General features: G+C 29.1%; 1 protein-coding gene across 6 annotated transcripts in view; it reads left to right on the top strand.

The window, feature by feature from the left end:
• The first annotated feature begins 350 nt into the window (after positions 1-350).
• LOC107438257 (uncharacterized) overlaps positions 351-27,613 on the top strand; it is a 56,169-nt gene continuing 28,906 nt past the window's right edge. For 2 of the 6 annotated variants that reach the window (XM_071179525.2, XM_071179524.2), the window contains exons 1-16: positions 351-726; positions 1,092-1,143; positions 4,357-4,690; positions 4,786-4,889; positions 5,047-5,089; positions 5,886-5,975; positions 7,641-7,717; positions 10,276-10,376; positions 11,696-11,874; positions 18,583-18,631; positions 19,686-19,872; positions 19,952-20,129; positions 20,331-20,371; positions 22,109-22,172; positions 23,609-23,673; positions 26,990-27,259. In XM_071179525.2, coding sequence (XP_071035626.2) covers positions 1,111-1,143; positions 4,357-4,690; positions 4,786-4,889; positions 5,047-5,089; positions 5,886-5,975; positions 7,641-7,717; positions 10,276-10,376; positions 11,696-11,874; positions 18,583-18,631; positions 19,686-19,872; positions 19,952-20,129; positions 20,331-20,371; positions 22,109-22,172; positions 23,609-23,673; positions 26,990-27,259 — 1,815 coding nt within the window. In that variant the 5' untranslated portion in view covers positions 351-726; positions 1,092-1,110. The remainder of the gene's footprint in view (positions 727-1,091; positions 1,144-4,356; positions 4,691-4,785; positions 4,890-5,046; positions 5,090-5,885; positions 5,976-7,640; positions 7,718-10,275; positions 10,377-11,695; positions 11,875-18,582; positions 18,632-19,685; positions 19,873-19,951; positions 20,130-20,330; positions 20,372-22,108; positions 22,173-23,608; positions 23,674-26,989; positions 27,260-27,613) is intronic. The other 4 variants (XM_071179530.2, XM_071179529.2, XM_071179527.2 and 1 more) reach the window with 3 other exon arrangements.

Here is a 27,613-nt window from a genome sequence, read left to right as displayed (position 1 = left end):
TAATGAATTAAAACACTTTTTTTTAAAAATTAAATTTTCTTAAAAGGTTTGAATAACTCCTTCTGCCCAAAATTTTTTTAATTTCTTCAAAAAATTCCCCAACATCTTATTTTTTTCAAAAATTTAAATTTATTATGTTTATTACATTAAACTTCGTAACAGAAATGAAAATTTCTTTTCCTGTTTTTACGTACTATTCAATTCTGAAACAAAATTCTGATCTCTTTTGAAGGAAGAAAAACATAGGGGATTCAGAAAGTGGGAAAAATAAAATAAAGATTTGAATCACGCAATTTCTACATCGCCCCCTAAATAGACTACTTTAACCCTCTACTTGGCCAAGCAAAAAGAACGCCGTGTGGACTGGTTCATTTTCCTGCGACGCAGACATTTCAACAACGTTTTCCACGTTTCTACCTTTTCTCAGAAAGATGACTACTCCATCCTCCACCACAACCACGACTGTGTTCACTACCCGCTTCCCTGGTGCTCTTCGATCCGCCGTTCTACCATGACGTTAGGGACACGAACCTGTAATGTAGCTCTCTGATTGGCCACTGAATTTTGTTGATCTGTTTCGAGGTCTCTGCACGATGTGGCGGTAGTGTCCTCGGTGGGATGTTATAACATATTATACTTTATATTCTCTAAATATTATGTTTATTTATTAAACATAGTTTCAAGGAATTACATCTAAGTTTTACGTATCTACTAATTCTATTTGAGGTAAGCATTTTCATTTTAAGCACCGTGTATCGTGGTACTAGCTGTGCTGTTGTGTTCCGTGATCCTTCACTTATTCGTATTAATCGAATTGTGAAATGTGATTGTTATGTTTTTGCATGGTTTTATTTTCAGTTATATTGTTTATTATATCGTCTCGATAATTAACTAGTAGATAACTCACAAATTTATTACAACTGTGATTCACTATTTGTTGTTGTCATAAATATGGCGATAGTTCGTATGGGATACAGACCCGATAGGCGGGAGGAAGAAATAGACTGCAGTGCAAATTACGGGGGTTGTAATCAAATAAAAAGTTTGTTTGTGTTCAAACTTTACTGATTGAAGAATGCTTTATTTTGCAGATACTGCTATAAGAAAATCATGAGTGAAAAAAGTTCTGCTGAAGAAAAGGAGGTAAGTTCGAAAATAATTTTAAAAATATTTGTTAATTATTTTTAAATCGTGGTTTTTAAAATGCTTGTAGAAATCAAGTCTGAGTTTCGTTTTTTAAGAAAATTTTTTAGCAAATTATTCAAATATGTTACAATAATTAATTTTTGATGTTTAATTTTTTATTCATTTCAATTCTTTAGTGTTTCTTTAAAGTGAATCTGAAACAAATAAAAGCGTTTATAACTATTTTTTAAATAAATTCAGGAGTGTTAAAAATAAAATATTTTACACTTTAGTACATTTTAGTTTTTGATATGTCTGTTGAAAAATAATGGATATTTAAAAAGTGTGCATTATTTTTCATTATTTAATAAAAGTGATATATTTTTAATAATTTCATTATGTTGATGCATTATAATATAAGATTTGCTTTCTGCAGGTTAGGAGACAATATTTTTATTTGTTGTGATATATTTTTAATAATTTCATTATGTTGATGCATTATAATATAAGGTTTGCTTTCTGCAGGTTAGGAGACAATATTTTTATTTGTTGTATGTTTGTGAAGAGTGAATTTTAAATAAATAAATCCGGTTGTAAATACTTGTAAATAAATTCATGAATGTTAAAAATAAAACATTTTACACTTGTTACATTTTAAATTTAAATACTTCTCTTGAAAAATAATGCACCTTTAAAGAAAAATTTGCTTTATTTTTAAATTAAAAAAAGCGTAATTTTATTAATAATTTCATTATGATGTGGATGCATCATAATGTAAGCAGTGTTTTCAGAAGGGAGGTTCGCCCTGCCTGCTCTATGATCCCTATAAATGCACCTTTGTCCTTTTTGTAAAAATTAGCCGCCCATCCCTTAAAAACACTGCCTATTTATTCATATTCCAGTTTTTTAAAAAATAATTCACTTTTAGATAATAATTACACACTGGGGAAACAGTCTGCATTTATAGGTTTAATTCTGATTACTATTACAAATATTTACTTTGTTAGGATTATTCTCAACTGGTTAAATTTTTATAAGTATAAACTTTTTGTTTATTTTCTCATAATTTTTAGTTTAAATTATATAAAAATCAAGTTGTTTATCAATTAAAAAATTTATTTAGCTTACTATTTTAGATAAAAATTATTACCAAAGATTATCTATTAGCATGCTTTTAATTATTTTTATAAAACTACAAATTTTCTTCTTATTCTGATAATGAGAGAGAATCGTTTTTTGAAATATGCACATAAAATAGTCTAGGAGGCTAATTTAAAAATTTTTTAAGATCCAATTCAGTTACTACACATTTTGATAAATTTTCATGAAATTTTCATTTGTCTATTATGAGTGCCCTTTTAAAACTTATAGTGCTCATTTTTGAAAGGCAGCACACCCTTTCCTTTTTTATTCCTAGGAAAAACTATTATATAAGGCTTGTTTTCTGCATGTTGGAAGACAATACTTTTATTTGTTTACGTAAATTTTTTAATTGTAAAGGATTTTCTTAAATTGCAATGATGATTAATTTTTAAGGCTTTGTATTGTTTGATTATATTATTGTCTTTATCAGTATTCTTCATCAGTAATCAGCATTCAAAAAAAAATTTTAATTTATTTTATTGGTTAATAATTAAATTTCACTTTACTCCTGTATTATCAACTTTGTTTGTTCATCAAGTTTTAAAATTTGTCTTTATAAATAACAATATACCCATAGACTTTTAGTATGCTTGTAAATTCAGATGTTATTTGTGTGCTTAAAGTACTTAAAAGTTTTACTGACACGATTTTTGTATTGTTAACTGGAAATTGCCAAGTTTCTACGAGTACCAAGGCTACACGTTATAACTTAAAGCTACCCCAGCTAATCTCTACATGTTTATTTTTATTTATTTATTTATTTTTTTAAATGTGCAATTTTTAAATCGATTTGTGGCAATTGTACTTGGCATGCCAGATCACCATACAGACATATCCCCGTTTTATTCAAGATCTGTGCATAATCAGTTCTTTCTTTGAAAGTTAAGTTTAGTCCTTGGATTCTATTGTAGATGAACTCATTTTATTTTCCTATGTAAATTTTACCAACTAATATTTTGTAAAAAAGATTCACAAATTATTGATACTAGTGATGCTTAAGTGTGGTAATAGGTCCTTAATATTAATATACTTATTGTAGGTGACTAGCATATACCACTGGCCACAGCCCTCCAGCTAACAATTGGCTGTTGATGCAGTGCTTTACATTTTACAGAAAAAGATATTAAAAATTTAAGAAGACAATCTTAATCTTCATTAATCTCAATCGTTAGATAGAAGACAATCTGAATCTTTTAAACAATTTTATGCCCTAGATGTAATATATTTATACCAGGGTTGGCAAGTTTTTGACACATGACGGTTTTTACCGGTTTATACCATGGTTTTTACCGTCATGTCAAAAAACCCTCTGTCAAAAATGTCAAAAACCCTTAGTTTTGAGAAAACTGTATTTTAATTTGAGTTTAACTGCTTATGATTTAAAATTAATTCATTTTTGGGTAATAAAATTAGAAAAAAAGTTGCTAAAAGATATTTAAGAACAGATTTTTGCATTTTCCCTACATGATTATATCAAATCATACTATTTGAAGTAAAATATAGGATACTAAACAAAATTTTCAACATTTCCAAGCATCATTTTGTTTGGCATATTACATTACTGAAGAATGTCAAGTCATTCCTGACTTAGAGTTTGTTAGTAGTTACAAGTTTTGAAAGTTTTGTTTAGCTTATTTCTAATATTTAAGAAATGCCAAATTTTAAATTCTTCTCTTTAGTTCTTGAATTTATTAATAGTTCCAAGTTTTTTTGTTTGTTTGTTTATTTCTAACAAAAATTTTTAATCCTTTGCAAATCAAGCTATAATGATAAAAGTTAAGTATCACTATTTTCAATAAGTATATTACAATATTTCTGTATGAATGTATATCCTTCTATAAGAATACATGTATATAGTTGCAAAATCAATAGCAATTGTTTACAACATTCATTTATAAAGGCAATTAAGTGAAAATAATATATTGTCCGCTATATGCCATAAATGAAAGAAAACAGTAGGTTTTTGACAGTTTTTACCGGTAAAAACACGGTTTTTACCACTGTCATGTCAAAAACCAGTTTTTGACGGCAAAAACCCAACCCTGATTTATACCAATATTTTTTTAATGTATGTTAATAATGTTTTAGCTTGAAGATAAAGTAGAAGATGGGTTGGATATAGAAGATTCTTTACTTGAACCAGCAATACAGTTATCGACAGATGATAATGGATTAGAACAAACTGAAGATTCTTTACTTGAACCAGCAATACAGTTATCAACAGATGATAATGGATCAGAACAAACTGAAGATCAATTTTTTCCATTTGATAATTTGTCTGTTGAGATCAATGAAGGTGAGGAAGAAAACGCATCAGCCAAAGAATCTAGTGAACAGCAAAGCACAATATTTGAAGAAAATAGTTTTAATGAATCAGTAGAAAATGGACAAGAGTTGAGTAATGGTATATACAATTCTAATAGTATGTTAATTTTACTCCATTTTATTTATTTATTATTTTTTTTAACCAAACCTTTAGACAGAGATATTCAATATGTAATCATTTTGCTTTTTCAGCAATTGAAAATGCTGTTGCAGATTCTACTGTTCCTGAGTCAAATGAATCTTCACGAGAGGCCACATTTGAGGAACGTAATGTGATAAAAACAGAAGAATCTGAAGTATGTGATTATTTAATTTTTCCTAGAATTATTTAATTAATTTGCATCAAAGTTTAATGATTTTATGACTTCGATTTTCTTTGTCTCGATTCATATTAAGCTTATATTTGTTAATGATTCCATTATAGATTTTTTTTCTTCTTCTTTGTATTATTAGGAATATCCAGCTACAAATTTATCAGATTATTTATTTTCTGAAAGTAAGTCATGATAATTTTTATTTATTTATTCATTTTAAATGTGATATATAATTGTTGATAATGGCTTTGAGTTAATAAAAAGAGGCAATAAAATGTGTCTTTATTAGATGTGACATGTAAATATCTGTAGATAGTTAGATTTAAGTTTCTGAATAAAGGTATTGTAGTGTGCCTTTTAAAAGAACATTATCAACATGTAGCTAACACACTTAGAATTATTATTATTTTACTTGTTAGGAAATTATAAGTTACAGCTCCTAATTTTTAAGTTAACTGCTAGTTTTAATGTTTCTTTCTTCTCCCCCTTTAACTTTCTATAAATTAATTGTTTAAAATATACATAATCCTTTTTCCTAATCCTTTCTTTTTCAAATAAAAGTGAAATAAAAAATTTCTCTATCCATCACAATCTTACAATCTACACACCTCATGCACAATTAAGATACATTTCTTTTATTCGGAGGAGTACTTATTTCTCTAAAAAAGATAAAATATTTCTCTATTATTATTTTAAATTAAATCTTTTAGAAATATTTCTTCCTTAATAGAATTTCTAATTTATTTCATTATAATTATATAAATGCACATTTTTTTTCTACAATTATTCAACCTCACAAATTTTTAAATGATGTTTTTAAAAGCATGATATTTGTTTTTTTTTTTTTAGTTAAAATTATTATTCTGTTTATATCACAAGGATGTCTCACAATTGTAAATGCATACGAACACTCAAAAATGTTCTTGATTTTTCAATTAGAATCTTTAAATGTTATTAATTTGTTGATATTATATTTAGCTTCGATGAATTATGATGAAGGCTCAAATTCCGCTTCAGAAGAAACAAAAGAAGAGACTAAGAAATATCAATTGTACAGATTTGGAAAAAGTAGGTTTCATTTTATTTTGTTGATTTTGAAAAAAGAAAAAAAAAAAACATTAAATAAAATATGCATTTTTTAAATTTTAACATATTTTTAAATTTATTATTTTATTGTCATTTGCATGTATGTATATTTTAAAAAAATTCTCAAACCAGACTAAATTTGTGTGAACCAATTAGATATATCAATTTTTATATTCCATGCTAAAAAAAAGTTCTCTTAATTCCAGATCTAATTAAGCACCTGTGCCTGGTAAACCTGTAATTGAGGGGTATATATGAAAGATAGGGTTAGGAGCACTGGTTTAGTGAAATTATCTAGCAAGAGCTTGTTTCCTTTCATTAGAATAGCTCTACATATTTTAAAGCTTAGTGGTATTATATACAGTCAAACCTGTTTATTTCAAGTCTCACAGGAAAGGCGAAAAATTTTATATTAAGAGGTTTCTAAAGATTTTTGACCTCTAACCTTCTTTGTTTCGATTATTCTTTTAAGGTTAGAATGAGCAGCAAATCCCTCATAGCCAACATTTTCCTGGGATTCAAGAGTAGTTTGTAAGAGTTCTACAGGTTTTTCTACCTCTTTAGCTCTCACTTTTGGTTTATCAATATAATCTTCTTCCTCTTCATCTGATATTCCTTTGAGGGTATCTATGATTTCTGCATCTATCATTGTTCTGCATGTTGCCATGCAAATGTCCACTTGTAAAAATCTTTGAAATTAATGTCAACATTAAATCCCGATTTTATTGCATTACGTTCTTGCAAATCTGGCTCTGCGATTCCAGCGTCAACAGTTTCTTCTTCTTTACTGATGCCTTCAACCTCTTGTTCATCATCTTCACATCTATTCTTAAAACCAGCCTTTTCAAAACCATTTTGGATAGTTTTCAGAGACACGTTTCTCCAGGCATAACAATCTTTTTGATAGCATCCGACACATTTATTTTTGGAAGAAAATTCTTTTCATCGAAGGCACCTACAAATTGCGTACCAACTGTTTTCTATAGTTCACTTTAAAACTCCTAATTATCCTTTGATCCATTGGTAGGAATTTTGAGGTGAAAATGAAATTCTGTTCATAACTTTCTTATCTATGTTGAAAAGCTAACTACTGGTGCTAACTCCCTCCTACTACCCCTCACGTACTGCCAGAATCATTGCATTCCTTTCTAGTTGATGAAGTGCAGTTATAATGATGGAAATTCCAAGAAACATCCCCATCCTGTTTATCTCTACTTCCTGTGGGCTCACGAAATTAATCTCTGCCTGCAAGTTTTATTGATAAAGAAGTTTTGACATTGGGGCATTTGTGCTCTATTATTAAAAATTCGAGAAACTGAGTTTTTGAAAAAACGATTTTCGACATAAACATGGAAAATACATTGATTTTAGACAGTAAATATAGGGAATTTTAGAAATGTTAAGGTATGGAGATTTTCGAGATAAAGAGGTTTGAGATACACAGGTTACTGTATATGTATATATTATAAAGTATAATTAATGTTGTTTTATTCCTAAATTGGATATTTTCCCTATGGTGCAAAATCAGATAATATAAATTTTCACTTTATTCAATGGCTACTCCTTTTATTGGTAATTTATAGTCTTTAACTGTATTATTTATTTATTATTTGAATATTTACAATACTTCATTTTGATTACCTTTAGTTATGAAAAATGTACAGATGGCTGAATATGAAACTCTTCAAGTTCTTTATCAGCTTTTATATCAAAGAAGTGCATGGGTGAGTGTTAATTGCAAATGATTGATTCTTTTAAAATAGTAAATATTTTTTTTACTATTTGAAGTTAATGTTAAGCCATTCTTAACTTAAATTTCATTAAATTAGAATTTATCATGCTTTCTTTGTCATTAAAATCTACTTTTTTTTAATTTTAATTAAACCAGTGTTTTTCCATGAAGAGCTGAAGATAAAAATGTTTATTGTTAACTGGAGTTGATTGTAGTTTATACTGTTTGTTAAGTTTTATTTTTGAAATATTATAGTTAAAGTTTCATTTCCCCCTTCCTTCTCTTTTTCTCTCATAGTTTAACCCTCCGCACGTTAGTGGTTTCTAGGCACTAAACTGTTGGCCCCATTAGTTTTCAAATTTACACGTTTACAAAATGCTTTTAAACTTCTTATAACATTAGTAAATTATAATATATTTGAAAATTTGTACTTATATTTATTTCAATTTTTTGACTATCTAGAAAAAAAATATTTATAACATATTTTCCTTGACATATAAGTAACTTAGGCCTAGGTCCCTCAGGCCTTATGATAAATACGGCCTTGATTAGTCCCATCTTTTTCCAAACTTTTAGCTTGTTGACTCTCTGCATCTATAAAAACTTATCTGTATTTTTCAGTGGAAAAGCAATGCCTAGCAACACCAAAGAGTTTATCAGGGTGCATAGCGTTTTTGAAAAGTGCTTTAAGGTGCTTATTTTTGATTTTCGTTGGATGTTTTTAAAATGTGCTTAAATTTCCCTTTTCCGAAATGAGATATTCTCTTTACCATATCAATTTTTGATGCGCATTTCGCAAAAAGCGTGACTTTCACATTGTTCTATTCAACTTTCTCACAATTCATTCAACTACAGTTCAGCATAGCATCCGTCTGTAGCGTATGAAAGCGCCAATCATTTTAAATGTTTGATGAAGTACTTGATGATTCTTGCATTCTAATGAGCAATTTTGCGCAAGATAGTCTTCAATTTCAGGCTGCATTTTTCGCCCTCTGAAATGACCTGGAAAATCTCTTGAATTTTCGTTAATCGCGGGGACCTACATAGCCAACTTTTCCCCCTAAAAGCAAAACAAAAATTTATTACTCTTGTTAATTTCATCTTTGGTGAAGTACCATCGTCTTCGTCACTGATGACCTTCTCCCGCTCTTCTATTTATACATCAGTACCATAATCCTTGAACTTAGCTTGGGATTCATTCACTACTTACATATTTTCATGTGTGTCCCCAAAGTAGTAATCACAAAGTTTCATCTCAAAATTTCCATCTCCCTTTTATCTATTTAATTTAATAAAGATAAGAATTTATTGAGATTTTAATTCGTACGATTCTTTACTGGAGGGGACCGCTCACCAATTGCATAAAATTTTTTTAAACTTTTATTGTACTTTATTACTTTTTTTACTTATTACATTTTTTCCCTTATTACTTTTTATCATTGTATTATTAATTTCAAATTTTTTTCGTGTTCTTAAATTTTTTTTATGAAGAAACTACATAATATTTATAGGCAAGATTTTAAAAATGAAGTGAAGAACTTAGGCTATTTTAAATTAGCAAAATTCTTATGCTATTCAGATTTTTCATTCCAACAAACTTAAATTCATCTTTTAATGATTTAATCTAAAAACTTCCAACAAAAATATTTAGCTTCAATATTCATTATATATACATATCAAAATTATTTTAAAAAAAATTAATTTCAGCATTTCATTTAAGAAATACTGAACCGAGAAACAAATTTTAATAAAAGTTTATTTGAAGCCATTAACTAATTTGCATTTGTGTTATGAATTTATTAAAGTTTTCTTAGTTTACTTAATTCTTTAAATATCTTAATAAATTTTTATGATCAATAATATTAATCTTGTTAATGTTTTGGTTAATATACTTTTATAAATAACCTTTATTCGAATTTAAAAAATTAATTTGATAACCTTTTTAAATTATAGTTAAATTATTATAAATTTTGAATAAAATTTTTTTTACATAATTGTGTAAAGTAATTATTAATTTAAAAAGTAGAATGATCCACTCAATATTGAATATATTTAAAATTGTGCTTAAAAATATGTTTTGAGTGCTTAAAAGGTGCTTATTTTTTGTTGAGTAAATTTGGCTAAGCACTATGTTTCATTCTGCAGAAGGTACTCAGAATTGTTATTTATGTCCTAGAACAATATGAGACTTTGAAGAATAATATAAGAATAGTATAATTAAATAAAATGAATGAATAATTATTATTTAGTAGCTATTCTGCATCTTTATTTTTATGAGTACATTTTTCTTTTAATGTAGTTGTGTTACTTGAAACATTTCGAAATCAATTAAATGTAATTACTAACGTAGATCAACTCTTTTGTCCTATACACTTATGTTTAAGGTATAGTTGCTACTTGAATTCCTCTTTTAATTAAATATTTGACTTCTAGCTATGATTGTTTTTGCTATTTTAATTTGAAAATGAAACATTTTGTAGCTTTTTTTTTATTCAACTATTTTTTACTTTTATTTGCAATAAAGTCTATATGGATACATATTATTTTTAGGATACTCAAGAAATTCTAAAGCAGAGGATTTTGGAATTTTCTGGGTTTAATTTCAATAATAGTAGTGAAGAGTATTTTAATCGAGATATGATGCTCAAAACGTAAGTGTGTATTTTAAAATTTATGAAAAATATTGCTCAAGTTTTTTCACTTTATAAAACATTTTTGTTGTGTCACAAGAGTTCTGTTAGCTATTGGTCTAATACAAAATTGTTTGCATATTTAATATGTAGAAAAGGATTTTTTTGAAATTAAAGATTTGAATAATATATCTATTTTACTAAAAGAGTAGTATATAATTGTCCTTGGATCAATTACTTATTCATTAATCGTCAATTACATTGTATTTCCATATATTGTCATTCCCAACAAAATATTGACTAGATATTACTGTGTTATATTGCAAAAGTACATTTTCATCTAAATGCATGCAAGATGGAATTGCACTTTGAAATTTTCGAAATCATATAAAGTATCTTGAGTATTTCTTTCAAAACATAGAAAAATAAATAATTGCACATTTAGTATTCGCTATGAAAAAAAATTTTTTTTTTTAATTCTTTCCTTAAATTTCTTTTCCTTGATGTATAAAATAAATAAAATATAAGTATGATGAAGTATAAAATAAATAAAACAAAACAAAAGTAAGTTTTCTTGAAAATTACTTTTCAGTGCTCAAATATTTTTTTCTGTCATTCTTATTAAATGATAGTTAAAAAGAAGTATAGGAATTTTCAAAATATGAGGGTTGTCTATTAAATAGTGGCAACTTAACCTTGAAACTAAAAGGGCGGGCATGCGCAAATAGGATATGTGAGCGGTAAGGTGGCGCTGTTGTCGATGTATAGAGTGCAAAAAACTGTTGATCTGCTTAGAAGGGTAGTTGTTGTGTGGCATTAAAGTAAGGAGTTTAGTTTCCATCGCTCTAAAGCATGTTTTCAAAAGACTTAATGACGAAAAAAGAAGAGATGCTTGAACCCATCGTGCTACGGTCCTATACGGTAAAGGATTTGCGCTACAGGCTTCCACTAATCCTCGATAATTCTTTTTTTCACTCTACACATCGACAACAGCGCCACTTCACCACTCACATATCCTATTTGCACATATCTGCCCTTCTGTGAGTTTCAAGGTTAAATTGCCACTATTTAATTCACAACCCTCCTATATCATTTTTATTTTCTCTAAGCTATTTTATTGACTCAAAATAACCACTTAATTTATTGGTTACTTTGTGGTTTAATTTACTTAATTAAATCTAAGTTTATTTCTAGAGGCTACTAAAAAAAAAGTTATAACTTATATAAAAAGTTTAAAAAAATTAATTTGAGTTACAAACAAATTTTTTAAGCCCTTTGTAATTTTGTTTTTAAATATAAAAAATTATTTTTGGTGCTAAAAATATTTGTTTTTATTTCAGGCAACCTAATGAAGTTCTGGTCAAAATAGGGCATGTACTCGGTCTTGATCAAATTCGAAGCATGTATGGCGGGGGAGATAATGCTAGGCTTGATCTCATTTCTGCTATTATGCAATTTCTTACTACAATGAAGTCTTTGAATTCTAGAAGCAGAAGAAGAGGTCCATATGTAAAATCTGGTAAAATCTCTTAAACATCTTAGTGTTTGCCAGTGAAAGAAAATTGCAGAGTTATTTAAAAGCAATTTTCTTTCATTTGCTGTTCCAGTTTTTCGCTTCGAATAAATCAAATAACACTTTTCAAAGAGAAATATAAAACGTAAAAAGTGCATACTTTTTTTTTATTCTCTTAATAACTTGTTAATAATACCATAGTTAGTAATTCAAATTTAAAATAATTATTTGGCACTCTTTATTTTCTGTGCATCAGTAAAAAATTTAGAAATGATAAATGTACCAAGGAGATTTGTATAAAATTTATGATTATTTATATTAGTTTAAAATGCCCCGTGTGTGCCTGCAAGTAACTTAGCGATTGCCCACACACACTCTTGGGATTGACAACAAACACTAACATGCAGCTTCAGGGTGAGGTGGGAACACTATTCATTACTTACCATATATCATTATTACACCATTCAATATTTACTTTAAGAAATGACATTTTGGGTCGCATTCATTTCATCGACAATCACTTCATCGACACACCATTTCATCGACACCACTTCATCGACAGGCCGTTTTATCGACTAGGTCATTTCGTCGACAGGCCGTTTCCTCGACAGGGTTGTTTCGTCGACAGGCCATTTCGTCGACAGGGTCATTTCGTCGACAAGTCATTTCGTCGACAGGGTCATTTCGTCGACAGGGTCATTTCGTCGACAAGTCATTTCGTCGACAAGTCATTTCGTAGACAGGGTCATTTCGTCGACAAGTCATTTCGTCGACAAGTCATTTCGTCGACAGGGTCATTTCGTCGACAAGTCATTTCGTCGACAGGGTCATTTCGTCGACAAGTCATTTCGTCGACAGGGTCATTTCGTCGACAAGTCATTTCGTCGACAGGGTCATTTCGTCGACAAGTCATTTCGTCGACAGGGTCTTTTCATTGACAGGATCATTTCGTCGACAGGGTCATTTCGTCGACAAGTCGTTTCATCGACAGGGTCATTTCGTCGATAAGTCATTTAGTCGACAGGATCATTTCATCGACAAGTCATTTTGTCGACAGGGTAATTTCATCGATATGATCGTTTCATCGACAGGGTCATTTCGTCGACAGGGTCATTTCGTCGACAAGTCATTTCATCGACAGGGTCGTATCCTCACCTAGGATATTACATCAGCAGGGTCATTTCGTCGACAAGTCATTTCGTCGACAGGTTCATTTTATCGACAGGGTCATTTCGTCGACAAGTCATTTCATCGACAGGGTCGTATCTTCACCTAGGATATTACATCAGCAGGGTAGTTTTGTCGGCAGGGTCATTTCGTCGACTGGGTCATTTTGTCGACAGGGTCACTTCTTCGACATGATCGTTTCATCGACAAATCATTTCGTCGACGGGGTCATTTCGTCGACAGGGTAGTTTTGTCGACAGGGTCATTTCATCGACGTGATTGTTTCATCGACAGGGTCATTTTATCGACAAATCATTTCGTCGACAGGGTTATTTTGTCGACAGGGTCATTTCGTTGACAAGTCATTTTGTCGACAGAGTCATTTTATCGACAAATCATTTCGTCGACAAGTCATTTCGTCGACAAGTCATTTCGTCGACAAGTCGTTTCGTCGACAGGGTCTTTTCATTGACAGGATCATTTCGTAGACAGGGTCATTTCGTCGACAAGTCGTTTCATCGACAGGGTCATTTCGTCGATAAGTCATTTAGTCGACAAGTCATTTCGTCGACAGGGTCATTTCGTCGACAAGTCATTTCGTCGACAGGGTCATTTTGTCGACAGAGTCATTTCGTCGACAGGGTCATTTCGTCGACAGGGTCATTTCGTCGACAAGTCATTTCATCGACAATCCCTTCATCGACAGGCCATTTCATCGACTAGGTCATTTCGTCGACATGCCGTTTCCTCGACAGGGTTGTTTCGTCGACATATTTTCTCTTTAAAAAAAAGATCGATATAGTTAAAAAACAAACTAAGTTGTATGAGTGGCTATTACGAAGGTTGGCGAGCGAAGTGAGTAAGGGGCTGAACTTCCTAGTATTATAAAAATCTAGGAAAAAAATGCATGTGGGGAAAAATAAAATGAAAATCCAACTTGGAAAACATATTGGGAAACTATGTTGATGAAATTTTTTGTTCTAATCCTCTTCCTCATGTTTTTGTCAGCTATGCTGCTGAAGAGGGAAGTTTCTGACAATTCTTATAAAATTTAAGTGAAATATTATTTGAAACAAAAATCTTGTTCTCGCATTTCCAGTTTATTTTATTTCTTATTTAATTAATTATTTATAACGTTTTGGCGTTTAATTGTTTAATATGTATTTTATCCTATATGTTCCCTAAACATTTATAAGTTCTTTTACCTTATAAAATAAACTTCGTTAATGTAAAAAAAAAAAAATAAAAAACTTACAATGACTCCACATTCTCGATATGCGATGCAATCGAAATGATATAAAAAATGGTTCTAAATCAGAGCAGGGGAGGAAACCTGTCTAATTGGTTTTCATGATCTAAAACATTTGGGGAAAAACGCAATTTATTACGATATAACAAATAAATTGACTTTTGAGTTTATAATTGAGGAGAGTTATCCATATGCATCTGATTTTATTCTCATTTAATGTTTTATTAAAATAAGTTCAGCAAACTTGTTTTTTTACTCAAATATTAAAATGTTTTTCTTTTCGACTTGCCAGAGAATAAAAATTTATTTAAATTAATAAAATTTGCGGTGAGAGTATATATTTTAAAGGTGAGCAATAAGTCCTTTAGAAAGTGTAATCGGAAATGGAAATGTTTTTAAATATCATGTTTGATATGTGTTCTGAAAAAGAAATGTGAATTTTTGTTACCAAAACAAAAAAAGTGGAATTTTGAATGTTGATAGAACATTTTGTGAAATTTTGCACTTGTGGTTTTCGTAATTTTCATAATTATTTTTTCTCATTTGTACTCTACTGAACAAATTTGATATTTTAAATATATATGCATTTCTTATTTTCATTTTTTCTGCATTTTACTTTTGAGCCTCCTGGCTTGTTCAGTTGTTGTTGTTGCTGTTAATTTACGTCGCACTAGAGCTGCACAATGGGCTATAGGCGACGGTCTGGGAAACATCCCGGAGGATGATCCGAAGACATGCCATCACAATTTTGATCCTCTGCGGAGGGGATGGCACCCCCGCTTCGGTAGCCCGACGACCTACGCGCGAAGTAGAGCTCTTTACGGTAGCACAGTTTAACGAGGACCCATACCTCACACCCTCGGTCCCTACACAGACTGATCCAAGTGGTCACCCACCCGCACACTGACAGCAGTCAGTGATGCTTGACTTCGGTGATCTGCTGGGAACCGTGTCTTAACGATCAGTCCACTGCGGGATTGGCTTGTTCAGGCAGAAAATAATCAAAATTTTGATTGGCGATAAGTCGTGCTAATAGTTGTCAGTAAGCGTTTGAAAATTGTGTTTTCATCCTGTGCAGAAAATCAGTTAAAAATTTATACTATTAAAAAATTGGTCAAATTTTAATTGCAAGATTTTTTTTCTTCTTTTTCGTAAAGTAAGAGTTATTTATTCTTACGTTTAAATTCCAGGCTTGACTTTTTGTTAATTTTCTTTTAAACAAATTGTGTCTAATTTAAATCCTACAAATAAAAAATGAATTAATTCATCATTTACTTACTACTATTATTATTCCTATTAAATTATACTATTTTTATTTAATTATAATAATAGTATAATTTGATTATATTAGATTAGAATTGAATAATTAATGCTATTATTAAATCCACTATTAATAGAAAAAACACATTTTGTGAAGAGCAAACACAAACACGCTTGCGACATTACGCCCGTGCTTCTAAACATTTTTGGTAAGGTGAGTAGCACTTTAAATATTGTGGGAATCTACAACCGCCTCGGTAAATACCTAAACATCAAGTTCGTGTTCCTATCTTTAATAGTAGTAACGAAACTAAGACTCAGTTCGATTGTTCGAATAAGCATATTCCTGTCCTAATGTTAACGATGCTGAACAAAAAGTTTAAAATTGCAATTAAAGTGAACATTAAGAAATTACTTTTCCATCATAAAAAACCTAAAAAAAATTTTTCTGTTGTTGTTGTTCATTTACGTCGCACTAGCCCTGCACAATGGGCTATTGGCGACGGTCTGGGAAACATCCCTCAGGATGATCCGAAGACATGCCATCACGATTTTAATCCTCTGCAGAGGGGATGGCACCCCCGCTTCAGTAGCCCGACGACCTGTAAGCGAAGTCGAGCATTTTACGGTAGAACAGTTTAACGAGGACCGATATCACACACCCTCGGTCCCTACGCAGACTGATCCAAGTGGTCACCCACCCGCACACTGACCGCAGCCAGTGATGCTTGACTTCGGTGATCTGCTGGGAACCGTGTCTTAACGATCAGTCCACTGCGGGACGAATTTTTTTTCTACTTATGCAAATATAATAATTAGGTCTATGATTATTTTCATTTCTGTGAGAATTCGACTGAAGTCTATGTTTTTGTTAAAATTTATGTAAAAATGTTCAAAATGTTTACAGCAATAAATTTAGCTTTCCCCTGCTTGAAATAGTGTCTAAATTTTCTTTGTAATATATTTTTATTACTTTTAATTCTAAAAATATATTTTATTAATTTGATTTGATATTCAAAACAATTTGATTGTTAGCGTCACACTATATTAACTAGTGACCACGGTCCGGATATCATGCTTGGTAATGTTCTGAAGACAATCCTTACCTATCCTGAAAATAAGTGTCGAGCTATTACGATTTAGATATAGAATAGTAGATTTCGATACATCAACCGTTTAAACGCTTCTCAACAACCTATTAATTAATTTAAAAAGCGAACTTCTTTTAGTGCAATTGGAACAATAAACAGCCATAAAGAATTTTACTTTAGTATAAGATTAAATAAGTGCATTTTTCTTATTAATAATAGAAATATTTAGATTAAATCTCTAAAATAGTTTCAGAATTACGCATGACACTATCAACGAAATGACCCTGTCGACGAAGTAACTTGTCGAAGAAATGACCCTGTCGAAGAAATGACTTGTCGAAGAAATGACTTGTCGACGAAATGACTTGTCAAAGAAATGACTTGTCGACGAAATGACTTGACGACGAAATGACCCTGTCGACGAAATGACCCTGTCGAGGAAATGACCCTGTCAATGAAAAGACCCTGTCGACGAAATCAATTGCCGAAGATATGACCCTGTCGACGAAATCACTTGTCGACGAAATGACCATGTCGACGAAATCACTTGACAGCGAAATGACCCTGTCGATGAAATGACCTTGTCGATGAAATGACTTGTCGACGAAATGACCCTGTCGACGAAATGACTCTGCCGACGAAATGACCCTGTCAATGAAAAGACCCTGTCGACGAAATGACCCTGTCGACGAAATCACTTGTCGACGAAATGACCCTGTCGACGAAATGACCCTGTTGATGAAATGATCCTGTCGACGAAATCACTTGTCGACGAAATGACCCTGTCGATGAAATGACCTTGTCGAGGAGATGTCTTGTCGACGAAATGACCCTGTCGACGATATGACCCTGTCGTTGAAATGATCCTGTCGACGAAATCACTTGTCGACGAAATCACCCTGTCCATGAAATGACCTTGTCGAGGAATTGACTTGTCGACGAAATGACCCTGTAGACGAAATGACCCTGTGGACAAAATGACCCTGTCGATGAAATGACCCTGTCGACGAAATGACCCTGTCGACGAAATGACTTGTCGACGAAATGACCCTGTCGATGAAATGACCCTGTCGACGAAATGACTTGTCGACGAAATGACCCAGTCGACGAAATGACTTGTCGACGAAATGAGCCTGTCGACGAAATGACCCTGTCGACGAAATGATCCTGTCGACGAAATGACTTGTCGACGAAATGACTTGTCGACGAAATGACCCTGTCGACGAAATGACTTGTCGACGAAATGACCCTGTCGACGAAATGACCTTGTCGACGAAATGACCCTGTCGACGAAATGACCCTGTCGACGAAATGACTTGTCGACGAAATGACTTGTCGACGAAATGACTTGTCGACGAAATGGCCTGTCGACGAAACAACCCTGTCGAGGAAACGGCCTGTCGACGAAATGACCTAGTCGATGAAATGGCCTGTCGATGAAGTGGTGTCGATGAAATGGCCTGTCGATGAAGTGATTGTCGATGAAATGAACCAGACCCTGACATTTTCTATATAGTTACTATGTTTTTTAGATTCTTCATATTTATATGCAAAGTATTTTTATTTCTAATATAATCTCCTATTTATTTTTTTATACCAATGATTTCCAATAACTTTCATATTTTGAACATTTTATTTCTGTGATTATCTAAGTTTTATTATCAAAAATAAACATATTGTAACATTTATGGAACTATGAACAAAATATATTAAATTAGAGTTTTAAGTTAGTTTATAAAACAAGAATTTACAAGTGCTACCTTGGACTTGTAAAGTTATTAACTCCATTAGGCTATGTCGGTTCCATCTGTAAAAGAAATTGTTTTGCTTTATTTTTGTACTATCTGATGTTTATGAATTCCATATTAGTTTTTTTTTTTTTAAACTTTCTTTGACAGAAATTAAATATAAGGAAAATTCAATTTTTTAAATAGCATCTCTTTTTAGGAATGGTCTCTATTGATATTGCCCCAAAAAATCTTCAAACAAAATGTGGGTAAGTATTTTTTTTTATCTAGTACATCTCATTTATTTAGTTTTCTGCTTATTAAGTTCCAAATATCAGGAAGACAAATATGAAATTTTATATTGGATCCTAATGTTTCTAAATCAAATAATTTTTAATTCATTCTATAAATTTTTCCTTCAATTTACTCAAGTGTTCCTTCATGTCCTTAACGACGACGGGATGCTTGAAACTGAAAAAAAAAGCAGTATAATTCCTCCCACGCCGAAAAAAAATAGGACACCCATTACAAAAAGGAGTTTAAAGAACCCAAAATGCCGAACTTTAGTCTAAAAAAAAAAAATTGTTTTCAAAGAGATACAGTTTAACTAAAAATTAGTTCCTCAATTAAATTTGCGTGTTCTCTAAATTGGTTTTAAAATGAGCGTAATTCTCGAGTTTTCAAGATGTTGCATGTGGCAACAATGTATTAAAAAAATCAGCATTTCAAAAACTATGTTAGAATGTTTAAAAAAAATAAAGATAGGCAACTATAATAATTGCCAAAAAGCATAAAATTATTTTGTACAATTTTATTATATTTAATATTTAAAAATTTTGCTAAATATATGTTTGAGCTTAATAATCTCAGCTTGACTATATTGAAGTTGCAGAGTACTGCAAATTGACTCTGAAAATTTTACCGAAATATTGTATTAAACTTGGAAATTCATTTAACTGCTTGCATTTTTATAAATGGAAAATTCAATAGAATACTTCTATCCTAATAGCATGAAAAAATTGGTGTGCTTTTTCAAAATGCTTGTGGGTTAAAGTAAGATATTCTACATTCAGGGATTGTCAAAGGGATAAGAAAATACATATTCAATGCCTTCTTTCAGTTAATAACTGTACATTTTAAAAGGCAGTAGTGTCTTGGAAATCATGCTCATGTTATTTATAGCATAAAATTATAAACAATCATTATAGAATTTTTTTGTGAGGCTTTTTTGTAGTTACTGATGCTAATAAATTTTTTTTTAAATAAAAACTTTTGTTCTATTTATTATATGCATACTGATATTTTTCTCTCTTTCAAATTTAGATGTCTGAATAGGTGTCTTCAAAAAGTCACTAAAGCACAGAGAGCTGCTTTATTAGAATATTTAAAGGAATTGGAAGAAAAACAATTATTAGATAGTTACATATATAATTTAATTGAAGCTAAAAAAAATGTAAGAAGGCCAGGAGAGGAAAAACAAAAATACAGAGAAATAAAATATGAATACAAGGTAAATATTTTCCACCTGTCCTTTTTCAAAAATTCTTTTGTGTGTTCTATTAGTTCTTAATTTTCTTATTAAATTTTAGGCAAAATTCGGTCCGAAAGAATTCACTGTGTGCAAAGGGGGTTTTGCAGTTTTTCATGGACTTAAGCAGAGCAAATTATTGCAAATACAAAATAACATAAAAAATGAAACCGGTTTTCCTGCCAAAATTGATATGAAAGATTTCCCATTATTTAATGTTCCTGAAAGCCACAGAAGAAGTAAGTTAATTTCTCAACAAAAATTTTAGGTTTTAAAACTTTTTATTTATATTGCTACCAATTAAATAACTATATTTGTTGTTTTAATGTTCTTCTCTATGCGAATTTTCAATCAAAAATTCCAATATTATGAAACTACAATTATTTAAAAATTAGTATAAGTGAGTATCTTAAATATTGCATAAATCTTTTCTTATTTAGGTAACCCTAGAACTGACACAGCAGCTATTTACACACCTGAAGTTAGTAGAATTCATATTTCTAATTAAGTATTCTGATTTGTCTCTTTTTTTTTTTTCTTTTTTGAAAATTATTTTTGATTTTATATTCAAGTCTTAATTTAAATGTTTTGTTCAGTATCAAATGATTAAATTTGGAATTATGTATTATGAAATGCAAAATAAATAAATAATAATATGAATATAATTATCATTTACGTTATTTTCAAATTCTGCTATCTTCTTACAAATTCAAAACTTTATCAGAGAATTATCATTTGATTTTCTAAACTGAAATTCCTCTCTGTAAAAAAGCCTATTATTAGAAATAATGTTATCACTCACCCTATTTTTCTCTAATCAATTGGAAGCATATTTTTATTTTACCTAAATCAGTACCCATTGTTTAAGTTGGAAATAAAATTTGTTAGTAGAAATTTTGATATAAATTAATGTCAAGTTCTGTGTCACTAAATCACTAATGTAAATTACACATAATACAAATACTTGATCTTGCCAAATTTAGGTGTTTGGATTTCTAATCTCAAATTAGCTTTGCTTCTAAATCTACAATTTTTTTTTAAAGTCACATTCTTAGTCCATTTTTCGTTGAACAGTACAAGTTTTAAAATGTTATACATAACAGGGGGTCATGTAAATGTTTCAACTAACTACTAGAGAAGTTAAGGCACACCAAAAGGATTAAAATTGCATGAAAACACATGCTTGGAAATGTCATAATACACGGCTTAGGTTGCTTACCCATTTACTAGTGTTCAAATTAACGGGAAAAAGCAGTTCATAATAAGAAAGTGCCCCTAGTGGCATAAGATGACATTTCCAAGCATAGGTTTCTATGCAATATTAATCCTGGTGTGTTTTTACTCTCCTAGAAGTTTTTTGTAACCTATATGCGATCCCTTATTATTTATATAACTTTTTAAATTTGTACATTGCGAAAAAAATAAAAGTTTTTTTTAAATAAACTAGCTTGGAGAGAGAAACCAATTATAGTTTTTAAATCAGTGATTGATGTTAAATTACTAAGATCTGTTAAAAAATCGTATGCAACAGAAATTATATATTTTTTTTACCAAGTTTAATTAACTCTAATGTTAACAACTGTGAAGCAGTTATAAAAATATATTGAGTTACCAGAGCTTGATACAAAACTTAAATATCTATAAAAATAAAGTCTTTGCACTCTATATCTATTATATTATACTCTGACTCGGGTTTTTGCTGCATTTTATTTATTTTATTTTTTTTTTAATAAAGAAGTAAAAGTAATTTGTTTTGGATTATTAATTTCCGAAATGAATCTTCAAAATTTAATATAAAAACAGCTAAATAACACCATTTATGCATAATTATTTCTTAAATATCTGAAATGAATCGAATGCAATGTGAAAAAATTTAAAGAAATTATACATAACTGTGTTGCATTTAATCCTGTTTATGATTTTCTTATGTTTATTTGAAAAGTAAAATTTCTGTGTTACCATCTTAATTGAAGTTTTCTTGTAAAGTTATAGAGGGTCTATTTAAAATTTTAATACCACTATGTAAACAGATAAGAATCTTTTTTTGAATGCTATTGCATTTGAAAAGTATTCTATTTCAAAATAATAAGATTATAGATTAATATTTCATTGTAATAATGTGAATGCATATTTTTTGAAAAGTTTAAATATTTGTTTTCAATATTTTTTAGTTGATCACTTTCGTTTAAAATGAAACTTCCATCTTTTTATTTTGTAGGAATCCAGTTCAAGGCGAAATTCTGCTCAATCAGAGGATGAATTAAAAGAAATGACTAACAAAGGTACATTTTGTTCTGTTCATTCTTAAAACCATCTGTTTTTATTTTTCTTGTTATTAAAACTATATTATTCACTTCAATATGACTTTAAACGTTATTTCAGCTATTATATTTTAGAAAGAATGGAATTATTGTATTGTCCATTGTTATTGTATTGCATTAAAATCATCATTGTTATATTAAAAGATATAATTTCCAATACTTCTCAATTTTAGCATATGTTATAAGTTTTATAGTTAATAACAAAGCTACATATAAAAAAATGTTTACAGTTGTCAGAAATCAAATCAAAGATTAATAATCTGATGCTTATTTATTTTTTAATCTCGAATCTATTTTTGTTAGTTTTGTTAAGAAATAATTTTATTTATAGCATATTCGCACCTGATTATTTTAAAAACTTTTATTTTTCAAAATCTATAAAACTTCCTACATTTTTTATCTAAATTCAGTGTGTTTTGATTGTTTATTAAAAAAAATATTTTTTGAAACCATTGTATTTTCATTTTTCAAGCACTTTGCAAATTTCAGAATGTTGAATATTTAGGATTTGCAACACTTGCTAACTTTAAAAGACTAATAAAAAATTTATAAAGCTTGTTCTCAAAAGCCACTGAAAAACTATTTTTAGATTTGAAGTTACACATGGATGTTAAAAAATGTATACATGTATTATAAATCTGCTATCATAAAACTGGAAAATATTATACTAGCTGACTAAAAACACATAACTCAGTAAAAAATCAAGTAATAATATTCTAATGTTTTTTGTTAAAAATAACCTATTGTGATTTACATTTACTCCAGTTTTTAGTAATTTTAATTAGTTTTAAAATTAAAAATCTGATATTACCAGCCATTTCTATTTAGCTAAAGTCTACATTGTGGTTATAATGTATTTATTTAAAAAAAATAATAATAATTAAATTGAACTATATTTAGGTCTTACAGAATGAGCCATAAGTTTAATTTTTTTTAGTCAAAAACATAGATTTTACATTTTTGAAAAACATAAACAAATAATAACAAAATGAGTAAATATAAAAAGAACAAATACAATACAAATTTTAATAGTTAAATTCTAAAATTTAAAATAAAGAATAAGCAACAGCCAAAAAAAGTTACATTTTACTTTCCCTTAATTAACATGAAACCTAAAGATCTGAAATCTTAACTGAAAGATTGAGTTAAAAATATGTGTCTTTGTTAATAAAAATTAAATGTGGATTCCAGAAGAACTAAATATTTTATTTCATGCATTTTCAACTTAGTATGTGTTCAAATATTCATTCGCTCTGCAAATTAATGCTCTAATTTTTAACTTAAAGTTTATTGTATATTTGTTATTATTTCTATTTATTACTTTTTATTTTTGAGTAATATCTTTTACTTTTGTAGTATTATTTTTGAGTAATATCATCTTTTGCTATCATTTTTAGTTGTTCCCAAACTTATTGTAGAGAAACTTCAAACAAATGATGCTGAAAATAACAAATACAAAGTGGTAAGAATAAAAATTTTAAATGAAATATTCTTTACAAAATTATAATGTAATGTAAACTCTATTGTACTGAACTTTCAAAGTTTTTCTTTTATTAGTAATTTATTTTTCCCATAACACTAGAACCACAGCCATTTTCCTACCTAGTTCGATAATTATTACGTTTTGCTGCAATTGTATTTCTAATAAAAATGTATATTTTATGTAAAAACATGATAATTGACTAATGAAAATTACATTTGAAATTAATTATTGACAAAAAAGTCTTAAAGCAGATTTTTTTTTTTTTTTTAAAAAGGTAATATTTTTTGTTTTAAAATGTTTTCTGAATACTTTATATGTCAGACTAATGTATTTTATGTTTCATCACATTCCTTTCTGAAAATCCAAAAATCAATATTCTCTTCCTCGATTGCTAATCCATAATTTAAAAAAAAAAAAAAAAAAAATTCTTCTCAATACTTATTTCCTAATATTTCCCACATTTAAGGATCAAGTTTATTTTGTTTTTGGAAAATGGGTATTTTGACTATGCTTTTAAAAAAGCTAGGAAGGCATGCAAGTTACTAATAAAGGAATGTTACAATCTTAAAATATTTTTAAGGTTTAACATAGAAAATTTCTCAAAATTTAGCAAGTATTTCATGTTCTAAAAGCAGTGGTTACCAACTGGCGGCCTGCGAAGCCTTTTTTTGTGGGGCCCGCAAACTAAAATATATTAGTTGTTTTTTTGTAGACAATTTTCGTAAAAAATTTATTTTGGTTTAAAATATTTTTCTTTCATTTAAAAAACCTCATTTCTTCTTTTCTGTGAAGTTTAACATACCAATGGTGCAAAAAAAAAGTATTTCTCAGGTTTTGCATTCAAAAAAGTATTTATTCAGATACAAAAATAATCGTGTATCTTTCTGTTTTTTATTTTGTATTTTGTGAATATAATTTAGCAAGTGCGTATCAGAAATTTTCTCGAAGAAATTTGCAAATTTAACTTTTTAAAACGCATAAAAGAGGGAATCGTGTTTTATTCAAATTCCTTGAATTGAATATTGCATGAGCGGAAAAGAAAAGAAAAATTAATTTCAGATGCTCTAGAGTTTTTTTTTTTTTTTTTTTTTGCTATAATTCCTAATAAGTCGGGAAAAAATGTTAATTTGTCATAGAATTAAATTAAAAAAGAAAAAATCTTGTCACTAAGTTTCTGATTCGAAATAATACGTAACAAGCATTATTTGTAATTCTTGTTATTTTGCTTTTTAATATTAAAAAACTTTGATAAAAATCTGACTGTAATATTTAATGTTCTTTGAAACATAAGAGTCCTATATAAAATTTTGATAAAGTTGCTGCCCGCTATTTGACTGGTGTTTTTAATTGCGACCCCTGGCCACATGTAAGTTGGAAACCCCTCTTCTAAAGTAGCAAGAATTATAATTGCATTACCTAAACATCAAACAGGTACAGTTAAAATAAGTTCATTAAATTTTTTCTCACTTTTACAGTTATCAGTTTCATTATTTAAAACTTTTTATTTTTATTTTAGCTGTTTTAAACAGTTTTTGATTTTTCTCAAAATAGGAAGAATTTGTATTTGTTGGGGAATTATCTTTTGAAATTAGTTGAAAATTATTTGGCTACTTATTGGCAACAAAAAGTTCTAAAGCAAAAAAAAAAAAAAAAAAAAAAATTTTTTTTTTGAGGTTCAGGTTTTTCTTAAAAAAGGAATAAATTAGTTTCAAGGCAACATCTTACTGAACTGCATACTTTTTTTGAAAAAATTGTTTTTTAGATTAAAATATTAAAAAAATATTTGCCATATGATCAATACTTTATTAAACATACATATTTCTATATATTTCGTGTTTCATCACATTTATTTTATTTTATAACATATTTGTCATGTACTTTTTTAAACAAGAAAAAATTATACACTAAAAGGAATTGTTCGAGATCTTCATGGCTGTCTTTTTGATAGCTTGCATATTTAAGTAGCAATTGTAGTAAAGATGTTTTGCTGTCAGTCATGGTTAGAAATTCTTTTTATATTTTCCTTCTGAAGAGTGGAAAAACCAGTTTTTTTTGGTTTATTTAAAACAAAAGGTTGAATAACACGTTAAGTACCAAATTTATAGTAATTTAACGATTGAAAAAGTTTTTTACGGAAATATTTTTAACTGTTAATTAATTTTGATGAAGAATGCAATCCAAAATATTCATTTTTGCTCATAAATATGTGAATGTGATAAAAAAATATAACAACTAAAGATTGTGAATATTTATTACAACTCCACTTAACAAGCAAATAAACATGTAATATCTAAATGTTTTTTTAATAGTATATATGTGTAAAAGATAAGTTTACTGCCTTGATTGTTAGTATATAAAGAATTATAATTTAAAATTAGTAGTATTAATGTCCATATTTAGCAGTATACAATTTGTAGTAGCTACAGCTACCCATTAATTGTTTTAAAATTAACATTTATTTTTAATTTTTTGAATCAATACAAATTTTGATATAAATGAGCGTAAGATATTCAATGTAAGCGTAATGTATTGCGTAATGTATTGCAATGAGCGTAAGATATTTTCTCAATAAAAAAATATTTGCAATTCGTAGAATGAGGAATAGAAATTAAAAAGAAAAATGAACTACATAAGTCTGAGCATATAAAATAATAAAGGTTTGTTCTAATATTAACATTTTAAAAAATAAAGCTTGCCGAATACGCTAAAATGCTTTCTTGGAAAAACTGATTGCCAACATTGGTTTGAACTGATTAATATAGCAATTAATCTGCCGCTGATGTTCTATCTATTTATAGATTTCAAGTAGTTGAATCAAAGTTAGAATCCCATAACTTTTATTTCATAAAGTCAACAGTATTTTTGTGTTATTTATTGTGTATGTTTATCTTATGTATTTATATCATAAATATCAATATTATAATTAAATTTCTTGTTCATTCTGATGTCACATAGCATTTCAGTAAAGAGATTTGGGTTTGAAAAGGAAGGTTTATAAAGAATGACATGAAATTTAATGCTCAGATTATTAATGTTTTTTCTAAGATCCCATTCCTTAAATAGTTCTGATTTTTAACATTTATATTATTTTTTAATTGATTGATAAAAATTTTAAATTGTCAATACTATAAGAAATATTTGTAAAGTGTAAAAAAAAAAAAAATCCCAAGCTTTTTGAAAGTTATAGTTAATATTTTAAAGAAGGGGGAGAAGAACAGTTTAGTTCACAAGTTGTTCTTCAAAGTATTTTAGTTTATCTCTCAAAGCATATAATTTCTTTTGTATTTCTATCCAGGTTTCCCAGGTATTTAAACGTAAATCATGGGAAAAAGAGGATATGTTAAATGCTATGACTTGTGTAAAACAAGGAGAAGCAGGATGTGGAGTTGCGAGTAAAAAGTTTAATGTTCCTAGGTCAACTTTGAAACGATATATGTCAGACTATTATGAATCAGACTCCACAATTGAAGAATTTCTTGATGCAAAATTGGGCCTTAGCCCATATGTACAAAAGTCACCAAAAGACGTACCCAAAAATATTTCAAAAACTCCACAAGCACCAAAGGTAAATATAAAGTGTGCATTTCATTAAGACAATGAAATTGTACCCAGTGCATGTCAGAGAATGAAATCTAATTTTAGAGTACTCTTCTACGTTTTTACTCTCCAAAGATAAAAGCTTGTAAATGATTCGTAGAAACTGCATGCTTTGCGGCCAAGTTGGTTTTCAGTTCGTAACCCCTCTACATCTGTTACTTTTGTATTTGCCAGCATCAAAAATGCTATGCTCAAAACTGCATATTAATTATTCCAGGGAAACAAATTGCAGAAAAACCTATTTTCTGTTATATTTAGTTGGGGATATTTAAAATTGCATGTTCAAACTTATTTTATTGGGTAAACATTGTACAAATACAAA

The sequence above is a fragment of the Parasteatoda tepidariorum genome, chromosome 1, assembly GCF_982258835.1.
Source record: "Parasteatoda tepidariorum strain Cologne lab strain chromosome 1, Ptep-v5.0, whole genome shotgun sequence".
NCBI classification, from domain to species: Eukaryota; Metazoa; Arthropoda; class Arachnida; order Araneae; family Theridiidae; genus Parasteatoda; species Parasteatoda tepidariorum.
Note: the sequence above shows the minus strand (reverse complement) of the source record. Positions and strands in the feature narration are given on the sequence as shown.